Genomic DNA, 12,637 nt, shown 5'->3' with positions numbered 1-12,637 from the left:
TATTCTTTTGAGTGAGGCTTGCAAGCTCTGTATTTTCCCCTTAGGACTGCCTTTGCAGTGTCCCATAGGTTTTGGACCATTGTGTTTTCATTCTTTTTGGTCTCCATAAATTGTCTAAATTGATTTTTGATTTCCTGGTTTATCAAATCTTTCCTGAGAAGGATGGTTCTTAGTCTCCTAGTGTTTGAGTTTCTTCCAAATTTTTCCTTGTGGTTGAGTTCCAATTTCAAAGTATTGTGGTCTGAGAATATGCAGGGGATAATTTCAATCTTTTGGTATTGGTTGAGACCTGTTTTGAGACCCAGAACATGGTCTATTCTTGAGAATGTTCCATGGGTATAAGAATAGAAAGACTATTCTTTTGTTCTGGAGTGTAGTGTTCTATATATATCTATGAGGTCCAACTCATCTAGTATGGCATTCAAAGCTATTGTTTCTTTGTTGATTTTCTGCTTAGGTCTCTATCTATTGCTGATAGTGGAGTGTTGAGGTCCCCTACTATTAACGTATTATTATCTATATGTCTCTCTATTTTGGTTAAGAGTTGGCTTGTGTATTTTGCTGCTCCCCTGTTGGGGGCATATATATTTATAATTGTCATATCCACATGTTGGATACATCATTTAAATAATATAGTGCCCTTCTGGATCTCTAACTATAGTCTTTAGTTTAAAATATAAACTGTCTGATTTGAGAACTGCTACCCCAGCTTTCTTCTGAGGTCCATTGGCATGGAAGATGGTATTCCATCCCTTTACTTTCAGTCTGGATGTATCTTTAGGTTCAAAATGAGTTTCTTGTAGACAGAAAATGGATGGGCCATGTCTTTTTATCCAATCTGCAACTCTGTGGCACTTATGGGAGAATTTAGGCCATTTCCATTGAGAGTGATTATTGAGAGAAGTGATTTTAATGATGCCATATTGCCTGTAGGGTATTTGTTTCTATAGATTGTGACTTTCTGTTCTGTGTCACTCTTGGTGTCTTTTTACTTTTATAGAACCCACCTTAATACTTCCTGTAGGGCTGATTTGATTCTCTCAATAGATGCAGAAAAAGCATTTGATAAAATACAGCATCCTTTCTTGATTAAAAACCTTCAGAGTGTAGGGATAGAGGATACATTCCTCAATCTCATAAAAACCATCTATGAAAAGCCTACAGCAAATATCATTCTAAATTGCTAAATGCTGGAAGCCTTTCCCTTAAGATCAGGAATACGACAAGGATGCCCACTCTCACCATTATTATTCAACATAGTACCAGAACTCCTTGCAACAGCAATCAGACCAAAAAAAAGGGATAAAATGTATCCAAATCAGCAAAGAAGAAGTCAAACTGTCTCTCTTCGCAGATGACATGGACTCTATATGGAAAACCCAAAAGAATCCACTCCCAAACTATTAGAAGTTATAGAGCAATTCAGTAATGCAGCGGGATACAAAATCAATGCTCAGAAATCAGTTGCATTTCTATACACAAACAATGAGAATGAAGAAAGAGAAATTAGGGAATCCACCCCATTTACAATAGCACTAAAAATCATACGTTACCTTGGAATTAACTTAACCAGAGACATAAAGGATCTATATTCTAGAAACTACAAATCACTCTTGAAAGACATTGAAGAATACACAAAAAAATAGAAAAATATCCCATGCTCATGGATCGGAAGAATTAACATAGTTAAAATGTCCATGCTACCCAGAGGAATCTACACGTTCAATGCTATCCCAATCAAAATACCAATGACATTTTTCAAAGAACTGGAACAAATAGCCCTTACATTTTTGTGGAACCAGAAAAGGCCACTAATTGCCAAGGAAGTGTTGAAAAAGAAAAACAATGTTGGGGGAATCACAATGCCAGATTTCAAGTTGTACTACAAAGCTCTGATCACAAAGACAGCATGGTACTGGCACAAAAATAGACACACAGACCAAAGGAACAGAATATAGAACCCAGAAATAGACCCTCGGCTCTTTGGGCAGCCAATCTTAGACAAAGCAGGAAAAAACATCCAGTGGAAAAAAGTCCCTTCAATAAATGGTGCTGGGAAAATTGGACAGCTACATGCAAAAGAATGAAACTTGACCACTCTCTCACATCATACACAAAGATAAACTCCAAATGGATGAAAGACCTCGATGTGAGACAGGAATCCATCAAAATCCTAGAGGAGAGCATAGGCAGCAACCTATAGGACATCGGCCACAACAACCTTTTTCCTGATACATCTCCAAAGGCAAGAGAAACAAAAGATAAAATGAACTTGTGGGACTTCATCATGATAAAAAGTTTGTGCACAGCCAAGGAAACAGTCAAAAAAACTAAGAGGCAGCCCACGGAATGGGAGAAGAGATTTGCAAATGATATTACAGATAAAAGACTGGTATCCAAGATCTACAAAGAAATTCTCAAACTCAATTCACAAGAAACAAATAAACAAATAAAAAATGGGCGGAAGATATGAACAGACACTTTTCCAATGAAGACGTACAAATGGGTAATAGACACATGAAAAAGTGTTCAAAATCATTAGCCATCAGGGAAATTCAAATCAAAACCACTCTAAGATACCACCTTACGCCAGTTAGAATGGCAAAAATTGCCAAGGCAAGTAACAACAAATGTTGGAGAGGATGGGGAGAAAGGGGATCCCTCCTACATTGTTGGTGGGAAAGCAAGTTGATACAGCCACTCTGGAAAACAGTGTGGAGGTCCCTTCAAAAGTTATAAATTGAGCTACCCCATGACCCAGCCATTGCACTACTGGGTATTTACCCCAAAGATACAGACGTAGTGAAGAGAAGGGCCATATGCACCCCAATGTTCGTAGCAGCATTGTCCACAATAGCTAAATCATGGAAGGAGCCAAGATGCCCTTCACAGATGCCTGGATTAAGATGTAATCTATATATACAATGGAATATTACTCAGCTATCAAAAAGAATGATTTCTCAACATTTGCTGCAACATGGACGGCACTGGAGGAGATAATGCTAAGTGAAATAAGTCAAGCAGAGAAAGACAATTATCATATGTTTTCTCTCATCTATGGAACATAAGAACTAGGAAAATCAGTAGGAGAAGAAAGGGATAAAGAAAGGGGCGTAATCAGAAGGGGGAATGAAGCATGAGAGACTATGGACTCTGAGAAACAAACTGAGGGCTTCGGGCGGGGGTTGGGGAATGTGTTAGGCTGGTGATGGGTAGTAAGGAGGGCGCGTATTGCATGGTGCACTGGGTGTCATACGCAAGTAATGAATTATCAAACTTTACATCAAAAACCAGGGATGTACTGTATGGTGAGTAACAATATAATAAAGAAAATATGATTATGAAAAAAAAGAATATTGTAAGAAAAATATATTACAGTCCAATATTCCTGATAAACATAAATGCAAAAATCCTCAACAAAATACTACCAAACCAAGTGCAACAGCACATTGAAAGTATCATACTCTATAATCAAGTTGAATTTATCCCTGCAATGTAAGGATGGTTCAACATACATCAATCAAAACGATATACCACTTTAATAAAATCAAGAATAATACTATAATGATAATCTCAAGAGACAGATACAAGTTTGACAAAATTTAACATATTTTCAGAAATGTACCTCAACATAATAAAAGCCATATATGACAAGCTCTGAGCTAACATTATACTGAACGGTGAAAGACTGAAAGCATTTTCTCTAAAATTATAATTAAAGCAAAGTGTTCACTCTAACCATTACTATTTAACATATGTGGGAAATCCTATCCAATGAAATTAGTCATGAAAACTACATAAAAGTTATCCAAATAAGAAAACTTGAAGTACAACTTGTCAGTGTGTGTAGATCAGATGATCCTACATACAGAAAATCATAGACTCCACCAAAAGAAATAAAGTGAGAAAAAATACACAAATTCAGCAAACTTGTAGAATGCAAAGTCAACATACCAAAATCCACTGTGTAATTACTAACTAAAAACCAACTATCTGAAAAATAAGAAAAACAATTCCTTAACAATAACATCAAAATAATAAAACACTCAGGAATAAATTTAACTAAAGAAATTAAATATCTGTACAATTTAAACTATAAAATGTTAATTAAAGAAGTTGAGGAAGACATAAATAAATGAAAAGATAATCATTAATGCATTAGAAGAAATAATACTGTTAAAATGTCCTTTCTTTCCAAAGTAACCTACAGATCCAATATCTGACAGTCCCTATCAAAATCCCAATGGCAAAATCTACTGTTTCCTGCGTTGTTAATTTTAGTCCTTCTGACTCATGTGAGGTGCTATCTCATTGTAGTTTGGATTGGTATTTCCCTGATGCAGAGTGATGCTAAGCATTTTTTCATGTGTCTTTTGGCCATTTGAATGTCTGCTTTGGACAAATGTCTGTCTGTTCATGTCTTCTGCCCATTTCTTGACTGTATTTTTTATGTTGTTGTTTTTTAGGGGTTGAGTTTGATAAGTTCTTCATAGATTTTGGATACTAGCCCTTTATCTGATAAGCTGTTTACAAATATCTTCTCCCATTCTGTAGGTTGTCTTTCAGTTTTGGTGATTGTTTCCTTTGCTGTGCAAAAGCTTTTAAACTTGATGAAGTCCCAATAGTTCATTTTTGCTTTTGTTTCCCTTGGCTTTGAAGATGTGTCTAGCAAGAAGTTGTTGCAACCAAGGTCAGAAAGTTTCCTGCCTTTGTTCTCCTCTAGGATCTTGATGGTTGGTGAGAATGCAGAGAAAGGGGAACACTCTGACACTGTTGGTGGGAATTCAAACTAGTACATCCATTCTGGAGAACAGTATGGAGGTTCCTTCAAAAAAGGAAAAGAAAATAGAACTACCCTATGACCCAGCAATTACTCTAATAGGCATCTATCCAAAGGATACAAACATAACGTGTTGAAGGGGCACATGCACCCCAATGTTTAAAGCAGCAATTCCCACAATAGCCAAAATGTGGGAAGAGACAAGATGTCCATAGAGAGATGAATGATTAAAGAAGATGTGGTTTATATTCTACAATGGAATATTACTCAGCCATGAAAAAGAATGAAATCTTGCCATTTGCAATGACATGGATGGAACTAGAGTTCACTATGCTAAGTGAAATAAGTCAGTCAGAGAAAGATAAAAATCATATGATTTCACTCATATATGGAATTTAAGGAACAAAACAGATGAACATAGGGAAGGGAAGGAAAAATAAAATAAGATGGAATCAGAGACATACTGTAAGAGACTCAACTATAGGAAACAAACTGAAGGTTGCTGGAGGAGAGGTGGGTGGAAGGGTGGGGTGGTGGAGTGATGGGCATTAAGGAAGGCACTTCATGTAATGAACAATGTGTATTATATGCAACTGAAGAATCACTAAATTCTACCTCTGAGATGAGTAATACAGTATATATTAATTAGTTGACTTCAAATTTAAAAAAAATTACAAATCGCAATGTCAATTTTAACAAAATCAGAATAAAAACAATCCTAGAATTTATTTGGTACTACAGAAGACCTCATGTAGCTATGAAAATTTTGAGTAAGAAAGAACAAAGCTGAAGAAATCAGTTTCTAATTTCACACTGCATTACAAAGCTATAGTAAATGAAACAGTATGATACTGGCATAAAAAGAGATATATATAGACCAATGGAACAGTATAGAAAACCCAGAAATAAACTCACTGATATATGGTCAACTAATTTCAAAAAAAGACCACAAGAATCAACAATGGGGAGAAGAATAGTCTCTTCCATTAGTGGTGCTAGTAAAACTGGATATCCCTGTGAAAAATTATAAAACTCTACTCCTATCTTACACCATACACAAAAATTAATTCAATGTGGGTTAAAGACTTAAACATTAAGACCTGAAACCAGAAACCTGTTAGAAGAAAATACATGAGAAAACATCCTTGATGTTCACCTTGGGAATGATTTATTTATTTTTTTAAATTTGCACCAAAAGCACAAACAACAAAAGAAAAAAAAAGTAAAACTATGACAAATTAAAAAGTTTCTGCATAGCAATATAAACAATCAATATAAACAATAAGCTAGATATCACATCACACTTACTGTGTTGGTTGGTATTAAATATTTTAAAAATATACATCAAGGTGGTTGTGGAGAGCAAGAAAACTGGTACACTCTGATTGGGAATGTGAATTTGTAGACCTATTATGAAAAACAATATGGAGGTCCCTAAAATATAGATAGATAGATGATAGATAGATAGATAGATAGATAGATAGATGATAGATAGAGATCATATTATCCAGTGGAGATGAAAAAGGAAATTTAAGTTTCTCCATTATCTTATATCTTACATCTTAAGTATTTTATATGGCAAAATAAATGATATCCTGCTTATGAAAAATATTTTAAAAAATCAAAATCAGTATCAAAGTAAAAAGAAACAGCCAATCACTTTTGTTCAAACATGGGCTTATAAATTAAAATTAATACTTTACATAACAATGTAAAATTTCACAAAATCTATTAAAAGTATTCTTGTTATTAATTAGAAGGTCTCATGGCAGGTAACACTACTGGGTAAAAAAAGAAAAAAAAATCTCAATGTGGACTTAATCCTTTGTTTCAAGACTTCATAATGACTGTGATGACAACGTGAGACAACATCAGAACTCATGGTTAATGCAGTTAATTAGCTCTCGTTCTAATTAGTCCATTGTAAAAATGCACAAAAATGCAACACCCGTATAAGTACCTTTGAACCTGTGCTTGCCAGTTGAGAGAAGAAGGTCTTTCAGTAACACACTGGAAACCAAGGCAATAGCAATGTTTAAACAGGAATTTTTATCCTGTTGGACAATTAGATCCAGCATTTCAACTTTTCTTCTGATGTTAGAAAGTGCCCTTTATTAAGCTCTTTTTTTATCTTAAAGTTCCATGGTATTTAAATAGTGGACTCCTTTAATCAAGGAAACTTGATTCTTACTAGGTAAGTGAATTTCCTCAAACTTCTATCTATCTACTGTAAGCTTCCCAGTGTTAGTCCAGCTCTCTTGCTAAGTACCTAAATTTATTTCACCTGTTTGCATTCCACTTTCCTTCAGGAAAATAAGATAGCATTGTATTTTAATTGTGTTCATTAGTTACATAGAAGGCATGTGTACTTACTGAAGGAAAATAGATAAATCATGATAAATAATACATAAATATTTCTAGGATATATTGACTTTTAAAGCTCATGTAGTATCATCTTAAAGTCTTTGTATAAATATTAGTGATTTTATTTTAACCTTGATTACCTGGAAGATGAATATTAGTATCTTAGTCTTTATCATTGTCACAGAAAAAAAATACAAAAAATATTATTAGCTCTACCCATTTTTTCCTTCCCCATTTTCCTATGCTATATTAGGATAGAGAGAAGTAAAAGGAGAATAATCTCTCAAGTTATCCATACTGACTCTTCAAATATACCAAGAACACAGATGACTTTGACTAAAGCAACATTCCAAGAATGAGTAAACAAATTATTTTAATCCAAATTCCCTTGCTACTTTTTAACATATTCCAGCAAAGTAAAAAAAAAAAAATCCCTCATTTATGGGTATGTGAAGTAGTATTTGCCTACTTTATACATAAATTTTAGCCTTACACATGAAAAAATATTCTAATCTGCTTTAATGACTATCTTAATATAATTGTTTTCTACATGCATTGAAGAAATTATAGTTTGCAAGATATGCTTTACCTCAGGAATAACATCACAATCATTGAACAAAAGAAACAACAAAAAGAGACAGATTCTGAAGATTCAAGAAATTTTCTTATGTTTCAAAAAAGAAGAAATTGTCATGCCTGAGAAATTAATGAATGTGACCCTAATAACAGGATTCTTGCTCATGGGATTCCCTGATGATCAGGTGCTACAGAGACTCTATGCTGCCTTCTTCTCCCTGGTTTACCTGGTGGCACTGATGGGAAACCTCCTCATTATCACCCTTACCACCATCAACCAGCATCTCCAATCCCCCATGTACTTCCTCCTGAAAAATTTGTCTGTGATTGATATCTGTTACATCTCTGTCACTGTTCCCAAATCTGTCGTGAACTATCTGACCAACAGTCATTCCATCTCTTTTGTGGGATGTGCCTCACAGGTTTTCCTTGTTCTTGTCTTTGCTGGAACAGAGTTTGCCCTCCTTCTGGTGATGTCCTATGACCGTTATGCTGCCATCTGCTGTCCTCTGCACTATGAGGCCATCATGAATAGAGATTCCTGTGTGCAGATGGTGACAGCATCATGGTTCAGTGGGGGTGTCTATGGATCCATTCATGTTGCAGGCACATTTTCTATCCATTTCTGTGGTTCCAACATAGTGCATCAGTTTTTCTGTGACATTCCATCATTGCTCACACTGGCTTGTTCTGGGGAGCAAATTCTAGAATATGTGTTTATTATTATCAGTTGTTGTTTTGCTTTTGTATGTTTTACTTTCATGGTTGCTTCCTATGTTTACATTGTGTCCACTGTCTTAAGAATTCCTTCTTCACAAGGCAGGTTTAAAACCTTCTCCACCTGCATGCCCCATCTAACTGTGGTAACCTTGTTCCTCTCTTCTGGATTTATTGCATATTTAGGTTCAGCCTCAAAATCCCCATCATCACTGAACCTCTTTATGTCTGTGTTATATTCTCTGTTACCTCCCAGCCTGAATCCTATCATTTACAGCCTGAGAAACAGGGACATGAAGGTGGCTTTTGGAAAAATTTTTGGTGAAAAATGATACCAAATATATAAACATTCATAATATTGATGAATCTGATATATATTAATGTGTATCAAATTATTGGTTTATACAAGTTATTTAATAATCAAAATAAAATGCTTACAAATACACATATTTCAAATTATTTTGGTTTATAAAAATTGTTATTAAGTTGTTAGATACCCATTGTATCATTGGTGCTGCTACATAGGATGCTACATTTATATGGTGAGATGCGTCCAAATGTCAGTTGAGTGTCTTGCATATACAAATGCTATCTACTATTATTTTTGGACTTATTGTGCTAATAGTTTTTTCTTTTCTCTTTCACAGGAATAAATGTTGATTTTTATGGTAGGCTGTGCCTTATATCAGAAGGTTGACCATTTTTCTGTATTAAAATGTTATTTTAAACTGAGAGCTTTATAATTTCCTTTTTCTACTGTGAAAGTATCTTGCAGTATGGGTGCACACAACTTGGTACTTTATTTACTTTGTCAAAGCATTTTGCTGTGTGGTTTTTTTTTTTTTTTTTTTAGTGTGAACATTCACATACTAATTTGTTTACAATATACAGAGACACACAGAATTTCCTCATCTTCTGCTAAAATGTAACTATATTGGCTTTATTTCCCAATTTATTGAGACATAACTACAGACACCATTGTGTAAGTTTAAGGTCTACAACATTTTGATACAAGACTTATATATTGTGATATGATTACTAACATGGATTTAGCTAACACCTTCATCACATCACATAATTACTATTTTGGGGAAATTTTTAGGAATATAAAAGAACTGCTTCCTTAATTTTCAAGTTAAAAATACAGTACTGTTAACTATACTCAAAATACTGTGTGTTAGATCAAAAGAGATAGCAAGTGTTGGTGAGGATGGGGAAAAAAGACAACTCTGGTACACTGTTGGGTTAGTAATTACTATAGCTACAATAAAAATTGTATGGAAACTTCTCAAAAATGAAATGTGGAAATAAAAATTGTATGGAAACTTCTCAAAAATGAAATGTGGAACTATTGTATGATTTGAAAATAACTATATTTGTTTTATAAAATAGATCAATTGAGCCTTATTTAATTTAGAGGCTTGGGTCACAAAAGGCAATTGTTCTGAAAGACTTTATATACAGAGTGTACCAATAAGACAGATAGCATTAGAAAAACTGTGTTCATGATCTTTCCTACTAACCCAACACAGATAACTCTTCAAATATTTAGATAATTAAATGATGTAAATACTTAATATCTAAATATTTCATTTTTCATACACTGTTTTCTTGTGGATAGAGTAACTGAGACCAAATATACATCAGAAATTTTTGGTGAATTGCATGATTTGGAATTACTTTATGATACTCAGTAGGTAAAAACTGAAATAGTCATTACAATTTTTATTACTGAATTTGGATTTGTTTCATAAAATTTATTGTCTATAATATATAGAAAATGAAGTATAAAGGAGCACATGCTCACCAGTCAACTTTTAAGAAAATCATTACTTCAGATGTATGGGTATTATGTGGGCATAATACAAAATGAAGTAAATTAAAGAAAGGCATTTTTTCATTATTTATTTTCATTATCCATTCAGTTGAAGTTGAACATTTAGCTTGTTTCCATAGATTAGCTTTTGGAAATAATGCTGGGATATACATTGATAATTGTTATCTCTTCAAGGTGTTCATTTTATTTATTTGGGTACATACCTAAAAGTGGAAATACTAATCATATGGTAGTTTTATTTTTAATTTTTGAGAAATATTTTTTTATTGTTTTCCATAATGGCTGTTGTAATTTACATACCTTCCAATAATACACGAGAAACTTCTACTCTTGACACCTGCACCAACACTTGTTTTTACTTTTCATTTTGATAATACATAAATAATATGTATCACATGATATATCACTATGGTATGATTTGCATTTCCTTGATGATTGGAGATGTTTAGCACCTTTTCATATACTTGACCATTTAAATGTCTTCCTTAGAAGAATGTCTTTTCATGTCATTTGACAATTTTAATTCTTAAAAAAGTTAATAACTTTTAGAATTTTCTTATTGTATTTTTAGATATTAAAACCTTATCCAGTATGTGGTTTGCAAATACTTTCTTCCACTTCATAAGCTGCCTTTTCATTTCATTGATTCTTTCCATTGCTATGAAAAAGCTTTTAAGTTTCAAGTACTCCCATTTGTAGATTTTTGCATTTGTTCCTTGTGCTTTTAGGATAATATCCAAAAAATATTTGCCAAGACTACTATAAAGATTTTCCCACTATGTTTCTTCTATTTCAAGTCTTTTTTTTTTTAATTTTTTGTTATGTTATGTTAGGCACCACACAATACAACCTTAATTTTTGAGGTAGTGTTCCATGATTCATTGTTTGCAAATAACACCCAGTGCTCCATGCAATATGTGCCCTCCTTAATACCCGTCACTGGGCTAGTCCATCATCCCACCCCCACCCCACTGAAGCTCTCACTTTATTTCCCAGAATCCATAGTCTCTTGTGGTTCATTCCCACTTCACTTTACCAGTCCCTTCATTTTTCCCTTCCTTCTCCTAACGATCTCCCTGCTATTTCTTATGTTCCATAAATGAGTGAAACAATATGATAATAGTTTTTCTCTGTTTGACTTATTTCATTTAGCATAATCTCCTCCAGTCCCATCCATGTTGTTGCAAATGTTGGGTAATCATTCTTTCTGATGGCTGAGTCATATTCCATTGTATATATGGACCACATCTTCTTTATCCATTCATCTATTGAAGGGCATCTCAACTCCTTCCACAATGTAGCTATTGTGGACAATGCTGCTATGAACATTGGGGTGCATATGGCCCTTCTCTTCACTACATCCGGATCTTTGGGGTAAATACCCAGGAATGAAATTTCTGGGTCACAGTGTAGCTCTATTTTCAACTTTTTGAGGGACCGCTACACTGTTTTCCAAACTGGCTGTACCAACTTGCATTCCCACCAACAGTGGAAGAGGGTTCCCCTTTCTCCACTTCCTCTCCAAAATTTGTTGTTTCTTGCCTTGTCCATTTTTGCCATTCTAAGTGGTGTAAGGTGGTATCTCAATGTGGTTTTAATTTGAATTTCCCTGATGGCTAATGATTTTGAACATTTTTTCATGTGTCTGTTAGCGATTTGTATGTCTTTTTAGGGGAAGTGACTGTTTATGTCTTCTGCCCATTTTTTAAAAAATTTTTTAAATATTTTTTATTATATTATGTTAGTCACCATACAGTACAACCCTGGTTTTTGACATAAAGTTCCATGATTCATTAGTTGCATATAACACCCAGTGCACCATGCAATATGTGCCCTCCCTACCACCCATCATCGGCCTATCCCATTCCCCCCCCTGAAGCCCTCAGTGTGTTTCTCAGAGTCCATAGTCTCTCATGCTTCATTCCCCCTTCTGATTACCCCCCTTTCTTTATCCCTTTCTTCTCCTACCAATCTTCCTAGTTCTTATGTTTCATAGATGAGAGAAACCATATGATAATTGTCTTTCTCTGCCTGACTTATTTCACTTAGCATTATCTCCTCCAGTGCCATCCATGTTGCAGCAAATGTTGAGAATTCGTTCTTTTTGATAGCTGAGTAATATTCCATTGCATATGTGGACCACATCTTCTTAATCCAGTCATCTGTTGAAGGGCATCTCGGCTCCTTCCATGATTTAGCTATTGTGGACAATGCTGCTATGAACATTGGGGTGCATATGTCCCTTCTCTTCACTACATCTGGATCTTTGGGGTAAATACCCAGTAGTACAATGGCTGGATCATAGGGTAGCTCAATTTTTAACTTTTGAAGGGACTTCCACACTGTTATCCAGAGTGGCTGTA

General features: G+C 34.4%; 1 protein-coding gene across 1 annotated transcript; it reads left to right on the top strand.

Moving 5' to 3' along the window:
- The first annotated feature begins 7,836 nt into the window (after positions 1 to 7,836).
- On the top strand, positions 7,837 to 8,769 carry LOC113261852 (olfactory receptor 14A16-like). Its single transcript, XM_026508173.3, has one exon. The coding sequence runs from the start codon at positions 7,837 to 7,839 to the stop codon at positions 8,767 to 8,769; it is 933 nt and encodes a 310-aa protein (XP_026363958.2).
- The last annotated feature ends 3,868 nt before the right edge of the window (positions 8,770 to 12,637 follow it).

Source organism: Ursus arctos, unplaced genomic scaffold (assembly GCF_023065955.2).
Source record: "Ursus arctos isolate Adak ecotype North America unplaced genomic scaffold, UrsArc2.0 scaffold_5, whole genome shotgun sequence".
NCBI lineage: Eukaryota > Metazoa > Chordata > Mammalia > Carnivora > Ursidae > Ursus > Ursus arctos.
This window is presented reverse-complemented; position numbering and strand designations above follow the sequence as displayed.